The following is a 13,555-nucleotide window of genomic DNA, read 5'->3' as shown; positions in this document are numbered from 1 at the left end:
ATTCTATTTTTTTTTTTTTTTTTTTTTAGAGCAAATTGTTTTCATGCTGATACAAAGTAAGCTTAAATTCCAGGCTGCTGTCTTTTCTCTTCCAGCCAGCGCAGCGCAGGATGGAGATGGCAGAGCTCTCCCTGCCTGTGCTGCAGTCAGTGCGGCAGCTCGGTAATGGGATCCAGCCTGCGGTGAGAAAATCATCCGGGATGCTGCAGGCGCACGGAATGGTTGACGCTGGTTTAACCTTCGCTTCAACTCTAAATTTACTGGTAATTAGACTGAGTCTGTGGAAAATATGATGATCGAAAAATACTCCATATGATTAAGTTCCCAAGCAGTCAGGACGGACTGCTTGGGGGTCACAACAAGCTGTTTATATTGTTAAGAGATCGAGTCTTCACTGCCTTTTTCTTAATATTATAGATACACATATAAGAACACACATCCTCACTGCAGTTATCTTCACGTGTTTCTGAGATGCCTGAGGCTGAGAATGATGTTTCATCAAAGTAGTTAGGCCGAAATGAAAAGTAAATCAATTCCTTCAGGATCACAACACCTGACATCAGATTTGGATTTTCATGAACCAATAATTTAATTGATGATGATGATGATGATGTAATCCCAAGGCTGGACTTTCCAAAGGGCAAAGCAGGCAACTGCCCTGCAGCAGATGAACCCACTAGAGACCCTGTATCCCTGATCCCGACACACACATTTCCTTCCCAGTGCATTTTGTCTAGAGTCCCAAAAATCTAACTCATGCAGCTAGACCAGAATGCTGCCTTGCCACTTTTGGGGCCCCTGAGGGTCTAAGGGCCAAAGGGCTTTGCCTGGTTTGCAAATCCAGAGGGCCCACAATCTCCAGTCTTAATGTGTGTCAACTAGTTTTTACTAATTTAATTACACTGTTTTTGGGGAAATATGCACTACTAAACCTTACAGAACATAATCATCATAAATAACACCATTTTTATTTCAATTGAAAGTTAAAAGATGGGTTCACAGTTTTTCAAGTGTGTCTTAAAACACCAGTCAGGTGTCCATATAAACACCTCGCTGTAATCATTCCTCTTGTTCATACTGACTATTAAAAGATCCTTCAAATGTGCTTTCAATGGAAGTGATGGAGGACAAAATCCACAGTGTGTCCACACAGTCATTTAAAAGTTGATGTGAAGCTTATATGAGTCTTCAGCAGTCTGAGTTAGTCATATCAAGTGGATATCTGCCACATTTACAGTCTTTTTAGCATCAAATTCCCTCTTTGTGTTTCCTCAGACAGTGTTTCCCTGTTGAGCTGTGGTGGAAGTATAGTAACAAAAAGAACTTTGGCACTAGAAAGACTGTAACGTCCCTGTGTTAAATCCCAGTACCCTCATTAATTCAGTTTGTGTTGCCTATGTCTAAATGAATGTGTGTTTAATTACCAAACGGTAAACCTGCTAGAAGGCAATATTCCAGTTTAGAAAACATGTATCAAGTGTACATTGAGTGGGAGAAGTGGGGGTTTAATAGAGGCTCCAGCAGGTTCATGTATTAGAGGTTTCCCTCCGTGCAGATGGGACATCCTGCCATACTGAACTCAGCTAGAGTCATTTGATTGGTCTGGGTTTAACTCTGTTTACACTGCCTGGTGCACATGACAATGTTTTACTCTTTATCTGCTTATCAGGGACGTAGCCAGGATTAGAATTTATTCTCCCCCAGTGCAACTCATCCAACCAAAGACAACCAAAACTACAGCAACCACAACACCAAAGAAGTGTCACTTTTGTGAGGGGGAATAAATCTTTTCTGTAAACTTTATCTCGCAACATTATGATCTACATGCTATTTCATTTCATTCAAGTTTTAAAATTTGAATTCTGAATTATTAAATTAAATGATTAAAAAAATTCAGTTTGAATTTTTTAATGTTTTATTTTAGCCAAAATAAAATAATAACCATATGTGTTTGTAAAGCTCTTCCTGGGGGCGTTCACATCGAAAATACTGCTTAAAAAAAAAAAAAAAAAGCCCAGGGCTGAGTTGGTGTGGGCGTGCTGTTTGAGTAGAAATACACCCCTGAGAGGTTATCGGACACCAGACCTCTGACCAGAGGTTTGTAAAACCATGACAGGATTTTACAACCCTGGAAAGTTATCACAGTGACAGTCGTCCTCCATCTGGACCACTGCCACGCAAACAGTGGAATTACCCTCTTCCTATTACAAAGTCATCTTCCAGAAATGTGCGCTTGTATGGATTGATTGGGCGAGAAAGTATGTTGCTGGATGACGTAGCATTGCATTGTGGGAAAAGCTGAGCCAGGTTGGACTTTTTTGCTGAGTTTTTTTTTGTTGCTGGAGCTCTCTGAATTATGGTTTATTTTCTGCACACAGTGCTACTGACAGTCTGCAAGACGGAGGTAGCTCACCTCTGACATAGCCAATGTTTTATGGTCGGTCTTGCCGATGAAGATTCTCAGTCATTTAGGTCAAATGATATATAGTTGGTGAGAGGCAGAAAGGCAGAACCTCAGTCAGACAAAAATGGACAAATAGCTCAGCTGTGCAGCCAGAAGAAGGATCAGGATCAGTTCAAGTGAAGTCATGTTTTTATTTGGGAGATGATCTACACATTCAAAAGATTTATCAGCAGTAGACGAATCAGATGATACACATTTCAAAATTCCAACCATTGCACATTTGTGTTCTCAAAAACTCAAGTGGGAACACTCATCTGTTCCGTCATGCAGTTTGGTTCTGCTGCCTCATGTTTGTTTGGTCACATTTCTCTACATACTGCCTCAGTGACTGAAGTGTCTGATCAACTTCTGGAGGTAGTTTTCAGTTGAAGACACATCTGAGAAACTGAGGAAGATTTCTACAAAGGAGGAGGAGGAGGAGGAGATTTATTTGATGAAACAGATGTGACAGTTTGGCGATCCTGGGTGAAGACGCATGTTTCACACACCTGCACTGAAATCTACTCCAGGAGATGACATAAACTGTCCCCCCCAAACAACCAACAACACACTGAGTGTTTTATCTTTGGATCAATGTCTCAATTAAGATTTTATAACGGAATCAGACTCTAAATATGTTGAATCCACCAAACCCATTCCACCCATATAACCCTTTTTTCCCATAAGGCCATTTAGTCTTAGTCCATGAATGTCTTTGGTGTGTTTCTGTCTCTTTTTTTTTTCAAGAGTCTGTTTCTGTTTACTCCTGTCTTTTTAAAGAAAAGTCTGTTTCCATTCATCAGTTTGTGGTCATATAAACAAAGGCTAAACAACAGGTAACATCCTCATTGAGTCACATGGAGCATTTCATTGCAGCTGTGTTGTCAGTGAGGTTGAAAGTGTAAAGCATGATGCATTCTGGCCACATCTCAACACTCTGTTGTCATGAAACAATGTGCAGCAGTAGTATGGACTGACACTGAAGTACTGCCTAAAAGCAACAGCATGAAAGGTTTATGATTGTTGAAGTTCATCCGTTATATTGTCAACTGTTTCTTACTCTTTTGTGGGAAACTTAGCGTACCGTCTTCTTTGTTAGTCTCACACATGAATTCTTCACATACTAAAGCAGCACATGATGCATGAGTGAGATTTAATTATTTATTTTTGAGTAATTGTTTTGTTGTGAGTCTACTTTGCTATGACAGGTTACAGTAGCATACAGATAGTAGTGGCTGCTCTGCTGGTTAATGTCTGTCACACTTCAAGGTAGTAGCTGAAGCTGTACCTCCTGCAACATAGCGTCATTCCTGACCTTAATGCTTCAGAGGGAGTGCTTCTCAGATCGTCTAACAGAGTCTGAAACACACTTTCACACGGTTGGATCTGGGATAAGGTGGTTTCAGACAGATCCACTAGGTGATTGGCCAAGTGTTTTCATTTGACAGGACATCAGGGAGGCAGTGGGACGCAGCCAGGTAGAGGTTAAGACAGTAGACAGTAGTGAACTAAAACATTCAAATCATGTTATTGTTTTTGCTTTAATAGACCAGAATGCAATGCAGTTGTAAAATAGAAGTTTTAAGCAGGGAGAGAAAGTCACTGCAAAATGATAGAAATGACTAAATAAAGCAAAAGTAGACCAGGCAAGGTGAGAAAAAGAAGAATGCAACAAGCATCACAGATCAGTGACATGTAACAGAGCGAGTTCTTCTGGAACACAGTCACTGTGTGTCAGATTCATCACACTCATCTGCTGATCACTGATCTGTTCTGCTGCTGCTGCTGTCTGTGATGACGATGATGATGACGAGGCCTCAGCTGAGGGACAGCTCAGTCATTGAATCGAACACTTCTGTGTTGACCTGGGCGGCGATGCTGGCAGGTCTGACGTTCAGGTGGATGTCGTACTGTTGGTCCAGACCCAGGTAGCTGTCACTCATCAGGTAGAGTGTGTAGATACACCTGAAAGCACAGTGTTCACAGATCAGGAGGCATAAAACTGACTGAGATTTCTGTTTGTAACAGACCAGTAGGAACCACGTCACTGCCTGCAAACTTGTCATAAAATGTGAAATGAAGGTGAAAGTGTTTGACTATAAAGATGTGAGATCTATCTATCAGGATAATGAGTTCAACCAGTCTTGAGCTGAAACTGGCCCGCTGGTGTTTCCTCTCACTCTGTATAAATCCACAGTGAGTGTTAGGAGAGCTTGTGTTTATGTAGGACTTATTTCTTTCCTTCTGGGACGGTTTCTTACTTTCCAGTCTTCTCTGGTGTGTAGAAGGCCAGTGACACGGCTGAGTGGTTGTGCACGTATCCCACTCGTTTGACAGCCAGCAGCGCTCTGTGATCCACCTCACCCATGACCAGGAACCAGCCTTCATCTTTCACCTTGGGGAACCTGGGAGCCTGAGCCTTACTGTCCTGCCTCCTCTGAAACACACAGACACGCTATGTACAGTTACAGTGAACATGATCCCAGCTGACGTGCGTTAAAGTGATTTCTGGATGACGCAGTAATGCTGTGCAACATTACACAGCTGTTGAAGCAATGTGATTCATAAAAAAGTGTTTATGATACATCACTGTATCATAGTTGTTTGTTTAAACTCAATAATAACTGACTGATTCATAGAAATGCTCCTCTCTACTGAGGACAGTATATCTTTCTGAACTGCATCTGAGGTGAACATACAAAGCAACCTGAACAAAGAATTCTATTTTTATTTCACGGAGGAGCAGTGCAGGGAATGTTGTCAAATTCTTGCTCCAGTTTAACTTCTCCAAAGGTCTAAACTGGTTGATGTTTGATGACAGCACATATTTGCGAGTCAAAGTTCACCAAAGTTTAATTTGAACATAGCACTCCACTCAGAGATTTAAGAGAATAATGGCTTTCTCTGCAAACTGTATGCAAGTCTGATGTGAAAGCCAGGTCACAAGGCTGCTACTGTGGCTATAGAATACATTTAAAGTTGGAAAACAGTGTGTAAAGAAGATTTTGAAATATTTTATGAGATACATGTTTCACACAGTTGCCCAGGAGTTTCCCAAAGGCAGTGAACTGGGCGAGCACAAGGTAAACGCGTTGAAACATCTGTGAGAGAAGCAGACTCAGTTTTTTCGAAAATTTATGAAGCTCGGTCACAATGGCAATCACATATCAGGTGGCTGGAACACTGCTCATACTAAAAAGCTGTACAGTGAAGGGGAATTTGTGAAGATGTGCCTCAGAGATGTTGTCGCTGTCCTCACTCCTAAAAATGACAATTTGAAGTGTTCTGTGTCAGACCTGCGGCTGTCACAGCACACCGCTGAACACAGAATATGGGATATTAACAACTCAACTGAAACATAGTTATATATGAGTCTTGTGACATTCAAGATAAGCCACAGTTGGCGATATTTGTACGGTCTGTGTTAGAAGACTGCACAATTAAGGAAGGAGGAGCTGCTCGACATCGTGTCAGAAAAAACTAGACAGATTTGGGGTTTCTGGTCGACATGCTGCATCATCTGAACAAACTAGTCTGAATCTCTTTAAAGGGATGCACCTGGTGCAAAGTGTTTTCACATTTGTCAGCAAACTCAAGCTCTTCCAGACCCATCTTCAAAAGGGAGAGCTCACACATTTTCCCTCCTTGTTGAAGGCGAGTGGAGAAGCAGCTGAGGTCTCATAAGGGAGCGCTGCATGCTACGCAACACAGGTTGAAAATCTGCAGCTGCAGAGTTTTGGAGGACAGATTCTGCAACCTGAAGCGAAAGCAGCCACAGTGGCATTCCTCATCAACCCTTTCACTGCCGAATTGGATTGTTTGAAAGCCCCCTTTAGAGGCAGATGAAGCAACATCCCAGTTGGAGATGACTGAACTTTCTGCGGATGAAAGAATTATATGTGATTTGAGAGAAGGAACCACAGAGTTTTGGAAAATTACATCCACAGACAGACATTCCAGTGTTAAACAGGCTGCACTCAAACTAATGTCAATGTTTATATCAACTTACGTCTGTGAATCCGTTTTTTTCTACACTGAAACAAGTCAAATCAGAACATCTCTCTGCTCTTACAGACACGAGTAAAAGAGCTGTTCTGAGTGGCCACAACTGAGTACAAGCCAGACCTGAAAAGGATTATGGGAAACACAGACTGCCAAGAGTCCCACTGAGTAAACCAAGGTAAGAAAAGATTTATGAAAACTGTTTGGCAATGTATTATGTCATTAGGCCTATAAGTCAGTAGTGTAGTGTGCATGGTGTGGGTTTTTTTTTGGCTTTTTATGCTCGACTGGTTGGCCACCCCTGCATTATAATGATACATTACAGTCACTTGATAGAGTGTTGGACTGTCTAAATAGCCATACTGACCCTCTGCTGGCCCGTGTTGATGCGTCTCAGTGACACCTGCAGAACGTACTCCTGGTCAGCATGGACGTCCAGCCAGCTGCTATCCTCCCTCAAGTTGGCTCCTGCTGCGGGCAAGGGGCGCTCCGTCTGCTCCTGGCTCTCCTCCCACCAGCCCTTCACACTCATCCCAACCTCCAGGACTGGGAGATGACTCAGGAAGGACCACGCCTGACCAGGGAGGAAGAAGAAGAAGAAGATCACAGATAGAGTCCAGACTCAAGACTAAGGCTAGACTCAAGTATTAAAGCATTTTTTTTCAGTTAGGACTGTATGTATCATTAAAATGAGCTTTTTTAGTAATATATGCTATTAAACAGAAGAATAACTATCCAACTTCTTCTGATAGCGTGACAAAGCTGCAACAGCTGTCTCCAATACAATACAAGTTTCTAATACAACAGAGAAGCTGACACACTATAGTAACAAGTAAACCCATCTGACTTCACTGTAACTGCAGCACTTGCACCAAATCACTTGGAATTACTTATGGATATACTTTACCTTGTTGCGTGAATGACCAATTATGTAAAACTTTTAAGTGTATGGATCAAATTCTTAATGTTGTTTGCATGTCTGGTGTTAAAAAATGTGTACAAATAAAGTTTATACGAATCACAATTAAATGTGATTGTGTCCAGAAATGCATCTCTTATTGTGTTTATTATTCATTGTGTAATATGTTAAGACTGTCTCTATGTTGTGCTATTGACACTGTGTACTCAGTCTTTCCATGCTGTATTGAAAACAAATTACACAAGCTCTGGTCACATTAAAGTAACATGAAGTAAAGTGATAAAGGGCCTGTTACAGTATCATGTAACAGTTATTTTAAAAAGTGGCAGGTGATTTTATTGGCTGGTAGAATTCAGAGGTTGTATTCATAAAACACATTAAACCTAAAAGTAGCTCTTCACTCATCAAGTTAGGAAAAACTCATAGATGTTTGATGTAATTCACAAAGCATGCTAGTAGTGAAACCAACTCTTCAGCTTTTAAGGCCATTTAGCTACGATATGATATTTTGTGCATATGGCCTCTGGATTTTCAAGTACAACTGTGTCAAATTAAAAATGTAATGCCCCACTTAGCACATAAGTCTCAAAGCTGTAGTAATGAGATGTCAGCCCATTCCTCCAAGTTTCTCATATCACAGGCTGCTGATTGATAAAAGCTTGATTCCTGTGTTTTCATGGAGAATTGAACATTTATTTCAAACGGCTGCCCAAAAGCTCCACCACTAGAAGTGCATAAGATATATAAAAAAGATAAGGCAGGGAGAGTGACTGAAAAAACACACAGGTGAAAGAGGATGTGTGTGTGCATGTGCGTTTGTATGGTAGTGTATTGAGAGCTGGGAGGAGAAAAGCCTCTCTGATTTCCCCGGCAAAAGCTATTTATGTGAGGATTACTCTGCCTGAGCAAGTCAGACAGGAACGCTGCTGCACATCTAATTATTTAATTAGAGAGGCCGCCACACTGAGGGAGGGGGGGGGGGCAAGGGTGGTGGGGGTGTAAAGGTGCGAAAGGAGGGAAGCGGGGATACTGATTGGGTGAAGCCACAGGGCCTGCTGTCGTGCCCGGACACTCTCATTACTGCTGCAATTAGCACTTAAATTGGAGCTGTAAACCCTATCAATGGAGCTGTAATTGGGGATCCTGGAGGTATCTGGGACCGCAGTGGCAAGACTGCTCACGGCACGTCACTGATAAAAGTGTGTGTGAGAGATAGTGTGTGTGATTCGCATGCACTAAATGTGGGAACAGGCGTTTATGATCTTGTTTTTGTGGTTTCCTTTATTTCCGTAGTAAATCGACATACTCAAGGATGGACACTCATATTACCAATGTGCTCCTGTTCTGATAATATTTGTCATCTTACCTGGGAAATCTGACTCGCTTGAAACTCTTGGCCGACTATAGCAGCAAAAAGGCTTTCCTTTCCGTTGCAAGCAGCTATCAGCTCAGGAAGTCCTTCGATTGGCCCGTTAAAGCCTCCTGTGTTGCCCCTCCCCTTCCTGTTTGCCCATTTCCTATGGCGTGATCAGATGAGAGAGAGAGAAGTGGGAGATTCTGATTCATGAGGCAGCATCACAACAAATCCTACCCCACGCTTCCTGCCATCTTGTGAGGATTGTGTGGACATTATAGCTGTACCAGTTGCTTACCTGAACAGATAGAGGTCCTGTTGCTCTACGTGTGGCAGTGTCAGTAACGAGGAGTCATGCAGCCAGCGGCCTTGGACAATCATCTGCACCAGGTTGCAGATACTGAGAGCTGTAACGAGCCAGCCCTCATTGGCAGCTACATCCAACATGGCCTTAGGATCAAACAGAAAAGAGTAAAATTAGTAAAATTAAAGCGACTCTTGTAATGTGATCTCAACCTAAATCATCACGTAGGACCCTACTATTTGCCAAAAATAAAATTCCAAAATCATTAGTTGCAACCGTGGTCCATACAGAAACCTGAGACTAAATGCCTCTGGTTGTGGGATCAGTTTCTGATGGTCACACTCCAGGGCAGGGTGGAAAGCCTGCCATCATAGCCTCCTCTCAGTTGTATCCTGCTGCCTCCTTGATTTCTCTCCAAGAATATTGTATCTTTTAGAAAACATTGTAGTGTTGACTTGATAAATCATACAAATGGGGATAATGGCACACACTTTCTCACAGTATTTTTATATGATGCCGCACTTGGTTTTAAACACTAAAAGTGATATAATTAGAGAGCTTGAGTGAGAAATTCAAACCCTGCCTTCTTTTACAACTCTGTTTAACTGACCAATCTCTGCATAAAGCAGGCATGACTGTTTTGGAAAGTTGCCCTCTGATTCTGCTGTCAGAAAAGGGGACACTGTTAGACAATCCCATAAGCACACTGAGGCCTTAACACTGCTGCAAGTGGCACCCGTTCGAATGCCGCAAGAACCTTACCTCACTGTCAGTTAGGCAAAATGCATTTCAACTGTACAGTTTTGTTTATGATGTCAGGGGCCATGCTCACAAAACACTTTAAGGCCATTCAGGGCAAAGATCTACATTTAATGGAGGTGTAACTTACTGAAGTTAGGCAAACAATGCATCCAAGTAAGGAAACTCGAAACAAAACTGGAAACAAAAAAAACAAACAAACAAAAAAATCCAAATATGAGTATAGTGATAATGTGTATCTGATGCAGGTTGCGACAGTGAAACTGGGAAATAAAGAGTTTTGCGTCTACGACAGGTGGATCAAATCAAAAAGTGGCTAATGCAATGGCAACATCGGGCCAATTGGTTTAGCTTTTGTTGCCTTAGTAGGTTTGGCTGAGGTGGATCTAATATTCAGACACCTTAAGAAAATGAGAAAGTGAAATAATAAGGAGAAGAAAAGTTAAAATATTAAAATATAGAGCATGACATTTCCTAGCCAGCACTCAGCTGATTTCCTGCCCTGTGATTTTCCCCTTCACCCATCAATGAGGTTTGAGGTTGCTGAACACAGCTCCTCTTGAACAAACTTCATTAATCTAAAAGTCATTTCCTGAGAGTAACTATGACTAAAAGCGGCTGTGAGTACACAGGCAAGGCCTAGCAAAGGTAATCAAAATGCTAATTCAGTACAAATTAAGGGAGTGATTTACATTTCACAGTAGCTGCTTGAGGAAATTGATGACAGAATATGGCTGCAGTCACAGGAGTGCTTGGGCCCAACAGCAATACGCGTAATTGATGAGAATCACAGCATGTTAACTCATATGAAAGGGGATAAGTGTCTAGAGATGGGACCTTTGTGATGAGACTGAAGCAAAAGTGGAGAGCTATTTGAATGCCAAAGTAAGTGTATAAATGACCATGTTTTAAAGGAAAAGACAAAGATGGTTCTCTTTCAAACCTCGTTCGGTATCTCACTATTGGGGAACTGCCTTCTGGTGTGACCAAACATAGAAGCTCCAATACCACCATGTCTGTTGGGAGACAGACCAATCATCTTGAGTTGCATGGGCCAGCCCATCCTCCCTTTATAAACACCCATGGCACCCCACACGGCATTCTTGCTTCCTTCCCTGGGAGGGTCATTCAAGCATCTCAGCTGTCCTGACATCCAGGTTTTCATTTACCTGTTTTGCAATGCAAGGTAGTCTGAGAAAGGACTCAAGGTAGTCACCAATTGTGGATGGCTGGTGTCAGGTTTTGTATTTCTTTCTGTTAAGAAAGGTTAATTTATTATTGGTTCAGGTGGGTGGTGTTGTGTTGTGGCTGACTTCTACCTGATTCTGACTGCTTACAGAACAAGCTAGCACATTGAGGTTACTGCATAAGTCTGTAAGTGTGGCTTTTTCGGAGATATGTGTTGTTATGGACATTACTCTCTGTGTGTCTAGAGGTTCAGTTCAGGGCTGTGGTGGGGTGGAGATTGCTGTGGCTAAATTTCTCCAGCCTGCTGGACCAGGATAAGCAGGTCATAATGGATTCCCCGTTTGACTCGTCATGGGCTAAGGACTTATTTGGGTAGGCTGTTACCTCTATGCAGCAGGCTAGAGACCTGAGGAAGAAGCAAGGGGATGCCTTCGATCCTTGCCTTTCCCGCAAGACAACAAGCAATGGAAGTGAGAGGGTGCAGCGAGAGCTTCATAAGCCCCTAATTCCAGACACCTGAGCAGCCAACGACCCGCCAGCATGGTGCCCAGGGCCAAAAGCACCGGGGCAAAAAGTCTTCTGCCACCCTTGCTGCTACTTCCGCTGCCAGGTCGCAGAGCACAAAATTAACTTTTGTCCTGCAACTGTCCCAAATTGTACTTTCAACTTTCATTCTACATAATAAATATAGTTTAATAACTTTGCTTCAGTAATTTGCATCACTTCATTGACTCAAGACTCAACTGAAACCCAGACCTTAAATACAAACTAAACTTATCAGACAATGAGAAACAGGTGACAAGACACTAGGGCAGGATGGGAGCTGATAGGCTGGGAAGACACTGGGAGCAGGGCAGGGCTGAAGAGACTGATCTAGGGCGGGTGTGGGGAAAACACAGCACATGGCAGGGCTAATGAGGGTAATGCAAGGCAGGTGAGAGGAAGAGCACATGAACACAGAAGGAATGAAGGAACACAGGAGGGGAACAGAGCAAACAGAAAACCAAAACCCAGAAAACACAACCAGACTCAAGAAGGCCCCAAATGCAAACAAAACATACTGAGCCACTGCACAGAGCCAAATGGGCTGCAAGATAACTAGGACATGCAAACCTATACTGAATCATGTGAAGGTAAAAGCACTACTTCAGCTCTGCATGCTAACATGTACACAAACTCAATGTCAGGACAACGGTTAACTGCAATAAGCAATAATATCTCAAGGGGTCCTTCAATACAATACTATCCTATCTATCTATCTTCCACTCAGTGCAGACTTAACATTACAGGGAAAAAGCTGAGGGTCTCTGGTGGACTGGTGGAGAATGGCAGCTAGGGACACAGGGACTGCGAACAGAAAACTTAACAGGCTCAATAACCATGAAGAAGAACTGACATCAGTAGACACACAGAGTGAACACAGGAACCCAAAAGAACAAAAACACAAAGAGTCCAAACACAACAGAAAGTCCTGGCAAGATGTGACACCTTGGAGTGTGGTGACTTAAAGTTTCTCTCTCAAACCTATCTTGTTACTGGCACTGACATCAACCAAATGGATTAGTGAATTACATGCATTGTCTGTGCACGCATCCTGCTTGCAGTTTTCCCCTGATTATGGGAAGGTGATGTTGTGTCTAAACCCTGCTTTTGTGCCTAAAGTTAGCGAGTCTTCCTCTAGCTTCCCCACATTGGAGCTGCTTGCCTTTCATCCACCACCTTTTGCAGAGGAGAGTGAGAGGCAGCTTAATTCACTCTGTCCCATAAGAGCCTTATGCATCTATTTGGACAGTACTAAGGAATTTAATTAGAGGAACCAGCTTTGGGCCCCTTCTCACAGAGGGAAGGCTCTGACTCGCCAGCGCCTGTCACACTGGGTGGTGGAGGCTATAATTCTGGCTTATGAGAGTTGTGGACTGCAGCCCCCTTAGAGCCTGCGGGCTCATTCCACCAGGGACATGGCCACCTCATGGGCCCTGTTCAGGGGCATTTCTGTGAATGACATCTGTGCCGATAGTTGGGCATCCCCACACACATTTATTCAGTTTTACTGCCTGGACATGACGGCAACTTCACTGGCACACTCAGTCCTGAGTGTAGGTTCATGTCAACTGTGTGCAGGCCCATGGGGAGGGCTTGTGGTGTCGACTCTTCTGGGTTGAAGTGATATGGGCTTTGGAGCATGCAATTTGAGAGTGGGCCACATCTCCCATATTGAGATACCGAGCAAGGTTTGAAATAGGACTTTTGGTTATCAAGGTAACCCCAGTTTAGGAAGAGGCTGGTCCCTGCTACTCAAGATGACTGTTCTGTTTCCCGACAGACGTGGTAGTATTGGAGCTTCAGGATTGGTCACACCAGAAGGAGCTTCCCCCATAGTGAGATACCTCACTCGGTTTTCAGAGAACTGGGGTCACCCTGGTAACCAAAAGTTATACGGGCAGTCTCCTCCTTGTAACCAGCACCTTTAATGACCTTTAGTGTAGTTAAGTTGGGCAGGGTATCTTATATTGCTGTATGTTCATACCCAAGTGGGCAGCATCATCTCTGATCACATGGTGTATCCAAATCATCACTGATGGTGCT

At 42.9% G+C, this 13,555-nt stretch overlaps 1 protein-coding gene and 1 long non-coding RNA gene across 2 annotated transcripts in view; one reads left to right on the top strand and one right to left on the bottom strand.

The window, feature by feature from the left end:
* Positions 1-2,575: 2,575 nt before the first annotated feature.
* ascc3 (activating signal cointegrator 1 complex subunit 3) overlaps positions 2,576-13,555 on the bottom strand; it is a 175,498-nt gene continuing 164,518 nt past the window's right edge. Inside the window, exons 38-42 of the mRNA XM_044358139.1 lie at positions 9,017-9,168; positions 8,731-8,881; positions 6,813-7,019; positions 4,705-4,880; positions 2,576-4,408 (exon numbers count right to left, since the gene is read on the bottom strand). Of these exons, the coding sequence (XP_044214074.1) occupies positions 4,261-4,408; positions 4,705-4,880; positions 6,813-7,019; positions 8,731-8,881; positions 9,017-9,168 (834 nt within the window). The 3' untranslated portion in view covers positions 2,576-4,260. The remainder of the gene's footprint in view (positions 4,409-4,704; positions 4,881-6,812; positions 7,020-8,730; positions 8,882-9,016; positions 9,169-13,555) is intronic.
* LOC122986780 lies at positions 10,846-11,682 on the top strand. Its single transcript, XR_006404371.1, has 2 exons — positions 10,846-10,989; positions 11,223-11,682. It is a non-coding gene; the product is annotated as an uncharacterized LOC122986780 (long non-coding RNA).

Source organism: Thunnus albacares, chromosome 8, assembly GCF_914725855.1.
Source record: "Thunnus albacares chromosome 8, fThuAlb1.1, whole genome shotgun sequence".
Classification (NCBI taxonomy): Eukaryota; Metazoa; Chordata; class Actinopteri; order Scombriformes; family Scombridae; genus Thunnus; species Thunnus albacares.
This window is presented reverse-complemented; position numbering and strand designations above follow the sequence as displayed.